At 37.2% G+C, this 9,647-nt stretch overlaps 1 protein-coding gene across 2 annotated transcripts in view; it reads left to right on the forward strand.

Annotated features, from left to right (window-relative positions):
- Positions 1 to 8,956, forward strand: part of CNTN1 (contactin 1) — a 382,939-nt gene extending 373,983 nt beyond the window's left edge. For both annotated transcript variants that reach the window (XM_054444281.2, XM_063672630.1), the window contains exon 24: positions 6,690 to 8,956. In XM_054444281.2, the coding sequence (XP_054300256.1) occupies positions 6,690 to 6,766 (77 nt within the window). In that variant the 3' untranslated portion in view covers positions 6,767 to 8,956. The remainder of the gene's footprint in view (positions 1 to 6,689) is intronic.
- Positions 8,957 to 9,647: the final 691 nt, after the last annotated feature.

Here is a 9,647-nt window from a genome sequence, read left to right on the forward strand (position 1 = left end):
TTTTAATGTTTGCTTTTATATATTTCTGCCACAAAATTTAATAAAATAAAAACCTAATTGATTTCCTCACCTAGTTCTGACAGCAATCCAATGGAGAAACAAACACAATTCAGTAATTTGCAGAATGGAACACCACCAGTAAAAGAATCCCAGAAAATTCCCAACTGGTTAGACTAAGTCCAAAACAAAGCTCTTCACCATAAATTTACCATTTTTTCAGACAAATTCTTATGAGTGACTAAATTTGCAAAGTAGCAAACTCACACTATAGGCCTTTCTGTACAAATAAATAAGATAAAAAATTCTGAAAAATTCGAATGCTGCACCTACCTTGACTGCGTCCCAGTGGTTACTCATACAAATGGATCCTGTACTCCGACAAGTTCACTGAAAGTGTTGTCTTCAGTAGCTAAACAGAGCACTTGCTTTTCTTGTGTTGATTAGCCTCAAGCAATTGAGAAAACAGCTAAAAGCTGAGAAAGGCAAATTAGAGAGGTTTTAAATGATACAGGTGAGCAAAGTCCTGAAACACGTTTTTCCACTTACCACAAATTTACCAGAAAACATACTTTTCCACAGCTGTGGGCAGAATATAATTCCTGTGTGATGGTCCTTGATAGAAAGTGACTGTGGTCAACAAGTTTGGGAGATACTGATTATCCTCTGTTGCTTTGGTGGTTCTCAACATGCGCTTATTTGCACTTTTTAGATGAGAATAGTCTCTTTTTTGCCCCAGAACTCCTCTTTTGCTCCTGGATCCACGCAGCCCTTTCACTGGGGAAAGTACTGTTCCTCCTGAGATAAGAATGAAAGCCACCATCTTCTTACATGGCCCTGCCTCCTTGGCCAGAGTGACTGGTTGAGTGATGGAAACCTTCTCCAAGCTAGTTCAATCAAAGAAGGCACTAACTCAGCCACAGTTATTGGTCTGGGGATAGGTGTGTGACCTGATGTTTGCAAAGCAGAGCCTTTCCTTAAGAATTTTTCATTAGTGTTGGGGTAAAAAGATAGCCCAGTCTGTTTGTTCTTAAGAATACGTGATGTGAGCTAGGAGCTCATATCTCTCTTGAGAGAACTCAGTCTGAGAATGTGAGGCAACAGGCTGGGTGCAGTGGCTCACGCCTGTAATCCCAGCACTTTGGGAAGCCGAGGCGGGCGGATCACGAGGTCAGGAGTTGAGACCATCCTGGCTAGCACAGTGAAACCCCGTCTCTACCAAAAATACAAAAATTAGCCGGGAGTGGTGGCGGGCGCCTGTAGTCCCAGCTACTCGGGAGGCTGAGGCAGGAGAATGGCGTGAACCCGGGAGGCAGAGCTTGCGGTGAGCCGAGATCGTGTCACTGCACTCCAACCTGGGTGACTGAGTGACACTCCATCTCAAAAAAAATGTGAGGCAAATTGTAAAAGAACAAGAGGTGAAGGTCAGAGACTTGGAAGATGCAGGCATTCAATTATCTGCTCCAGTGTGCCTGTACAACATCAGCTGTTAGGTTGGGGTTCTGTTTCTTAAAACCAAAGATCCCTGACTACCATGCTACACAAACACTGGAGCTGGAAGCTAGACTCTTACAGAAAAACTCAGTATGCCCAGCTTATGCTATTGTTTGCTTTATTTTATCCAACTACTTTTCCAGAAATACAGTGCAGGTCTAGAACAAGAAATAAACATCATGAAATGTAGTAGGAATTGCTACCATTTACTGGGAGTTATCTATTAAGCATGCATTTCTGAAATGCTTTACATAAAGCAGCTGTTTTCAAACCGTGATAAGCAGAGTCCCACATGTTCCATGGGGTGATAAGGTCGGGGGAAGTACAGGTGCCAGCATGAAAACAGAGAAGACAAAAATCTGGTGGTTTCCTGCTCCTAAACCCATCTTTGAGTAAAGCATCCCCCTTTCACCCAGTTCAATAATGGATTTCCACATATAATTACTTCTGAAGAAAGGTTATGCTACCTCTCTAGATAGATAGATAGATGCCATGAGACATATTATTATCCCTATTCTATAGTTGAAGGAAAAAGGTTTAAATTTTTTTAAATTTTTTTAAAATTACAAAAATTAAAGAACTTGCTCAAGATTACCCAGATTATGCAGCCAGTAAAAGGCAGAGATAGAGTTTGAACTTTGCTTTGCCTGTTTCCAGAACGTCTGACTCTTAGCTGCCATGTGATACTGTTCCCAATATACCCTGTGGCTCCTACTAGGACAGGCACTCATTGCTTGCTTTATTTTATTTTATTTTTTATTTTTATTTATTTATTTTTTTGAGATGGAGTCTGGCTCTGTTGCCCAGGCTGGAGTGCAGTGGCGCCATCTCAGCTCACTGTAAGCTCCGCCTCCCGGGTTCACGCCATTCTCCTGCCTCAGCCTCCTGAGTAGCTGGGACTATAGGTGCCTGCCACCACACCTGGCCAATTTTTTGTATTTTTAGTAGAGACGGGGTTTCACCGTGTTAGCCAGGATGGTCTCGATCTCCTGACCTCGTGATCCACCCGCCTCGGCCTCCCAAAGTGCTGGGATTACTGGCGTGAGCCACCGCGCCTGGCCTCATTGCTTGCTTTATTGATACTCATATTAGCCAGCTTGTCCTGTTAAAATGTAAATAGCCAAAGATCAAGCAGAAACCTGTAGTCTGACAAAGCCAGAGTTATTGACTGGATGTAGCAAGGAAACACACACCAGAGCAATCATGGAATACCATGCAGGTGCAAAGGAGAAGTGTCTTATGTAAGGTTTGAGTTCCTGTTGAAGAATTCTGAGGAGGGTGGAAATAAAGTGGCAGTCAGATCTGGATTAGTTTCTGTTTCTGAGGTGGGAATAGGAGGAGCAGGGATTAACTAGAGCTGGGGCTGTCATGAGGGGAGTGCAGTCCAGCAACTGGGTATTCCCACTAATAGGTGGGACAAGTAGAGCAGAGCTGGGGCATCATTCGTAACAGCACCATCCACTCGGTGAGAAGGTCACGATGGCATTCTACAGCAGCTCTGTGATCTTGGTAGTGTTTCCTGTAAACTTTACAGTTGGCATTATCCATGTCTGTCATACGAATCTGAATAAAGGTTTTGTTATTTTTCTGCCTCAGCTGATTTTCATTCTAATCATAGGGATGTTTTTACTCTTTCAGTTCTCAAAGGTGCTGCTGTCCCAGCAGGAGTTTTATTGAACTCAACAATTTTCAATGCAAGCATCCATTCACGTGTACCTAATACACCTCATATATGTTAGGCACACCTCTAGGCAGTGGGGAATCAACCATCTAATAAAAACACTTTCTTCAGTGTGGCCAGGGCCATTAATAGACCTTGGAAGAATAAAAAATAATGTCGGACCAGGACTAGTTGGAGGACTCCTGGACTGAGTAGTAAAATCAATGCCTTCTGATATTATATTATGAATTTTTAATATCATCTCTTTAATAGGAAAAAACTATTTTCTGAGGAAAAGTAATCATAGGAAGGTATAACCCCTTTCTTTGCCCAGGTTCCTAGAAGTTAGAGAGATTGTGCAATATAGAATAAAATAAAAAGAAATATCAGGGGTCCCACTGAAGGTCACAGTGGTTTCCTCTAACCATCTTCTTCCTTAGACCCCCTGTGCTCTGTAATAAGAAAAAATTCAGGGCCTGCAATGGAGGCATAACTCAATCATTTAACATTATAGGTTGAGTACTTTCTATGCACTAGGCTTGGTATTAGTCAACACAGCTAAAACATGATTTGGATATCATCTCTGTCTTGAAGTTGTTCATAATATAGAGATATTAGCAGTTGTGGTCACAAAATGTGACACCACAAAGAGAAAATTCTAAATGTTATGGCATCGTCAGCAATTGGCAAGCAGTAGAAACAGAGACTGCATTACAGTGTCCAGATTGAAGCATCAGAAAGGAGATTTGTATTAAAAACCAAGTAGAGCAGTTTTCTGCTTATCAGAAAGCCTGCAGTACTGCTCAACTTTTAATTGAAATTTCTGTTTTCAGCATCACTCTCCATATAGTGAGAATTCTCCCTGAAGGAAGTATGAAATCAAAGTTTAGATTTTAAAAAAAACAAGAAATTCCCATGGAAGAGATACAGTACTCCAAATTGGTTTTACGTTTCTTCTGATAGAGAAAAATTATTCACAAGATCAATGATTTGTTCAGGTTTAACATTCATCAGCTATGTGAAAAGCAAAATATGTGTTTACTATATACCATATAAGTACCAGAATTATGATTGATAGCAGTATTCTGATACATATGTTGTTAGATTCAAAACCAATATATATTGAAAAACTCCTCAAGAATATATGTCATTTAAAATGATATTAAATAGTACTTCAATTCGGTCTCTAATTTCTGTTTGGAATGTGGGAGAGAAGTGAAGATGAAGACCAAAATTACATAAGCTTGAGCCATTAGAGAAATTAAATGTAACACATGTAAACATGGAGAGTTTATTTCAAATATCCTGATGTCAAAGCCACAAATTATGAAATTGTATTTGGTTTTCATACTAATACCAAAACATCAAGATGGCATCCACAATTCACTAAATTTCTTTTGAGCAGCCACAGTTTGTACTTTGCCAACCCACATATTCAGGCAAGTACATAAACGTGTCCCCAACATAGATGTAATTTGTGGTCAAAAGACAGAGCATTGTGGAGACCCTGCAGACAAAAAAGGCTTCAGGACAGATCATTTACACTGGGCCAAACATTGAAGTTTAAAGGTTTTACTGTGTGATTGAGGTTTATTATTGGGCATCTTATCAGAATAAAATAATGTGTGGTCTGTGGCATATTTTAAAAAATATGTAGAAAAGTAGAAGGTAAAAAAAATTACAAGAATACAAAGACCTCTTTGAAACAGTTTATGTGTTAGCTGTTTTCCATATGACATTTATTCTTTTCCTTCGGTGCCCTTGCCTTGACACATTAAGTGCAGAGCACAGTGTCCTTCTGCATTTCTAAAACTGGTCCCTTGCTAAAGTTATCTGCAGGAACACGGCAGAGAGGTCAAAAGTGCACGGCCTTTGCAGCTGGACAAATCTGAATTCTAATCCCGTCTCTGCCCTCTAGTGACTATTGGACTTGAGCAACTCATTTTACCTGACTCAGTTACAAAATATATAAAATTGGGGTAAAAAGACCTACCATTGTAGGTTGTTGTAGTCATGTCATAATCTACATAATGAGCCAACATAGTCTTGTAGCTGGCTGTAGGGCAGTAAGTAGCATCTCTCATAGTAAATGAAAAGTTTACTATTGTTATTGATAGTGTCCTTAGGAGCTCTGCTACTTGAGGGCTGTTCATATTCCCCTTGTTATCTGCCCTCACTTTTTGACCCTCACTTTCCTGCTCATTTCTAAGAACTACTTTATCTGTATCCGATAAAGCTTTTCCTCTTATGTTTCCAGGCAGCACCAAAAGCCCCAGGCAGGGCAATGTTGAAGACAAGCAAGCAGACAGACACTATTATCTTCCACCTTATAGGGAACATGAATGTGCTTTTAATGGCCAGAAATTCAGGAGAAATACACTAAATCTCCTTGAATATAAAAGGACCATGCCAAAGAATGAGCTGTTTATGGTCACTTTTAATATGATAGATAATAATAATTTATTTGGTGGTTTCAAATTTAGAGAATAAACTTCCAAAAATTAACAAAAACTGTTATATTAGTAAGCCATTGACTAAATTTTTTAGGTCTTCACTAATTCTAGCAGCATGTTCATTGAAGATAGTGCCAGCCAGGCATGGTGGCTCATGCCTGTAATCCCAGCACTTTGGGAGACTGAGGCAGGAGGATCACATGGGCCCAGGAGTTTGAGGCTGCAGTCAGCTATGACTGAACCACTGCACTCCAGCCTGAGCAATAGAACAAGACCCTGTCTCTTAAAAAATAGTAATTAATTTATTTAAAAAGAAGATAGTGCCTAATAGTTGTAGACATTGGGAAGAAAGAGTATGACTTTTTGGTCCTACTTTACAACAGTTTCTCAAAAATTCTCATGTCGGCAGGACACGGACCTATAAACCTACTTGACTACAGGAGTAGCCCTTCTAAGTGTCACCCAAGATGTAAAATAAGTCCACAGCATATTATAATACATCATTTCAATTTTTAATTCACAGTATAATATCTCAGGGCAATTGTTCTTTAGATAAAAATTGAATGAGATTATTTAATACTATCAGAAATACATTACTTAAGTCATTCTGTATAAATGTATAAATGTCTTAAAACCATTGGGATGTGAAATTATGCAAGATCTACCTAGCATACCTATGTTGTCATTATCTCAGGAAAAATTATTAGTATTTTTACTGTATCTCTTTATCTTACTTTTTAAAGCTTACTTTTTTAATGCATATATATATGTTTCTCGACATTTTGCCTTCTGGTAGGAATTTGGGACTGCTGGATCATAGGGACAGCATACACAGTTGTGATCATATTATTTTAAATGATTAATTTAATCATGTTGTCTAAACAGTTCACATGGTCTCACACAGAAAATCCTTGATCAAAAGCTTTTGTTTTTCTTAAATCATGTAAGAATAAGAGACTCTGTTTTGTAAAAGGACCCATTTGTTTTCCAGGGCTATGCAATCTTGCCTTAGCCGAAGCAGACTAAATCAGCAAAAGTGACGTGTATCAGTGAAATAATATGCACACTTTTGGTTTACCTTGCAGGTGCACCCACCCTATCGCCAAGTCTTCTCGGCTTACTGCTGCCTGCCTTTGGCATCCTTGTCTACTTGGAATTCTGAATGTGTTGTGACAGCTGCTGTTCCCATCCCAGCTCAGAAGACACCCTTCAACCCTGGGATGACCACAATTCCTTCCAATTTCTGCGGCTCCATCCTAAGCCAAATAAATTATACTTTAACAAACTATTCAACTGATTTACAACACACATGATGACTGAGGCATTCAGGAACCCCTTCATCCAAAAGAATAAACTTTTAAATGGATATAAATGATTTTTAATTCGTTCCAATATGCCTTATAAACCACTTAACCTGATTCTGTGACAGTTGCATGATTTAACCCAATGGGACAAGTTACAGTGTTCAATTCAATACTATAGGCTGTAGAGTGAAAGTCAAATCACCATATACAGGTGCTTTAAATTTAATAACAAGTTGTGAAACATAATAGAGATTGAAATGTTGGTTGTATGTGGTAAATGTAAGAGTAATACAGTCTCTTGTACTTTCCTCACTGTTTTGGGTACTGCATATTATTGAATGGCCCCTATCATTCATGACATCTTGAGTTTTCTTGAAAAGACAATAGAGTGTAACAAATATTTTGTCAGAAATTCCATTATCAAATCATGAGTTGAAAGATTTTGACTATTGAAAACCAAATTCTAGAACTTACTATCAGTATTCTTATTTTCAAAGTAAGTAATTTTCTAAATATTTGATTTTCAGAATCAGTTTTTTAATAGTAAAGCTAACATACCATATAGATTTTTTTTTACTTTTATATTCTACTCTGAAGTTATTTTACGCTTTTCTTATCAATTTCAAATCTCAAAAATCACAGCTCTTATCTAGAGTGTCATAATATTGCTATATTTGTTCATATGTGGAGTGACAAATTTTGAAAAGTAGAATGCTTCCTTTTTTATTGAGATGTGACAGTCTTTACACGGTTAGGAATAAGTGACAGTTAAGTGAATATCACAATTACTAGTATCTTGGTTTTTCTGCTTCATTCCTAAGTATTACATTTCTTTATTGCATCTGTCAGATCAAAAAGTCACCTGTAGGTTGAAAAAGCTACCGTATTCCATTTTGTAAAAATAATAATAATAATAATAATAATTAGTTTTAAGCTCATTTCCCACTTCAATGCAATACTGAAAACTGGCTAAAAATACCAAATCAATATATTGCTAATGGTACTTTTAAGAGTATGCAAAACTGGAAGGCCAGGAGGAGGCAAATAATATGTCTTTCCGACGGTGTCTCCCAAGTGTTGGTGCTTTGGGTTTTTATAAGTTGTGAAAAGGAAGATGCACATTTCTTCATTCTCCATGGTGTGCATGGAAATGTGTTTGAGTGTGGATGTAAAAGAAATCGAGTAATAAAGAATTAGCTGGCTCATGAAATAGTGCAATGTTGGATGCTTCAAGAGGTATAATCCTATTTTATTAGCACAAACTTGCTAGCTAATTAGAGTTTATCTTTTTAGAAAGGACACCGTATAGGTTCATAAAAAAAATATTTACAGGAAGCAAAATAGATCTATTACGACTTTACCGACTTTACCCCCTTTCTTTAATTTGTATAATTTTTGTACTATATATCGATGTGTAAATGTTTAGAGCCTTCATTATGAAAATATCAATAAATATTTCATTAGTTTACATTTAACTCTTTGTTATAAAATGAAACTTTTAAAAATAAGTGAAATGGATGATTTCCCAGTGGAAGTATGTCAACAGTCTTAAGATCATTGCCAGATTTCATAAAATATTTCAGTATTTGAAAAAGAAACAAAATGTCTTCATACTTTAGGGAAACGAATACTCTGTATACCTTCTGTACAAATGTTTGTGTTTTCATTGTTACACTTTGAGGTTTTACTTTTGCAATGTGACCAATGTTGGGCATTTTTATATAATCAACAACTAAATCTTTTGCCAAATGCATGCTTGCCTTTTATTTTCTAATATATGATAATAACGAGCAAAACTGGTTAGATTTTGCATGAAATGGTTCTGAAAGGTAAGAGGAAAACAGACTTTGGAGGTTGTTTAGTTTTGAATTTCTGACAGAGATAAAGTAGTTTAAAATCTCTTGTACACTGATAACTCAAGCTTTTCATTTTCTCATACAGTTGTACAGATTTAACTGGGACCATCAGTTCTAAACTGTTGTCAAGATAACTAATAATCATCTGCTTTAAGACGCAAGATTCTGAATTAAACTTTATATAGGTATAGATACATCTGTTGTTTCTTTGTATTTCAGGAAAGGTGATAGTAGTTTTATTTGATACTGATAAATATTGAATTGATTTTTTAGTTATTTTTTATCATTTTTTCAATGGAGTAGTATAGGACTGTGCTTTGTCCTTTTTATGAATGAAAAAAATTAGTATAAAGTAATAAATGTCTTATGTTACCCAAGAAAGAACAACTGTCCTTTCAATTTACCTCAAGTTTAAATTTATTTTTAGAAGGTTTTCATTACAAGTTTGATAGCAGGGAATAAATATTCTGGTTAAGCAACAGTTCAGTATTTGAAGTACTACAAAAAGTACACACATAGAAACACACACAGAGTCATTATTACATTGAAATAAGATCACCTGGTAAATAACTTCAACCCATGAAGATGTCAGTGAATATCATTCAATGTAAAGTGAAACACTAAAGCAAGCTGCTAGATGCTAAGAAAATGAGACTTTTTAACCCTGAGTGAGCGAGCCTGGAATAGAGGTATCTGCATAATGGCATGAATCTATAGGAGGAGTCTGCTACAGGTAAAGCTTCTGAGTCCTGAGACAGGCTGGGCCCAGAAAACTGCATCCCACGGCTGCCTGTGTTCTGTCTTCCCATTTTCTCCTGTGTTCTGATCGTGGTTTCGCATTGGAATTTTCATCTCCCTTCCTGTTTCATGAAGCTTGCTTCAC

The sequence above is a fragment of the Pongo pygmaeus genome, chromosome 10 (genome assembly GCF_028885625.2).
Source record: "Pongo pygmaeus isolate AG05252 chromosome 10, NHGRI_mPonPyg2-v2.0_pri, whole genome shotgun sequence".
Taxonomy (NCBI): domain Eukaryota; kingdom Metazoa; phylum Chordata; class Mammalia; order Primates; family Hominidae; genus Pongo; species Pongo pygmaeus.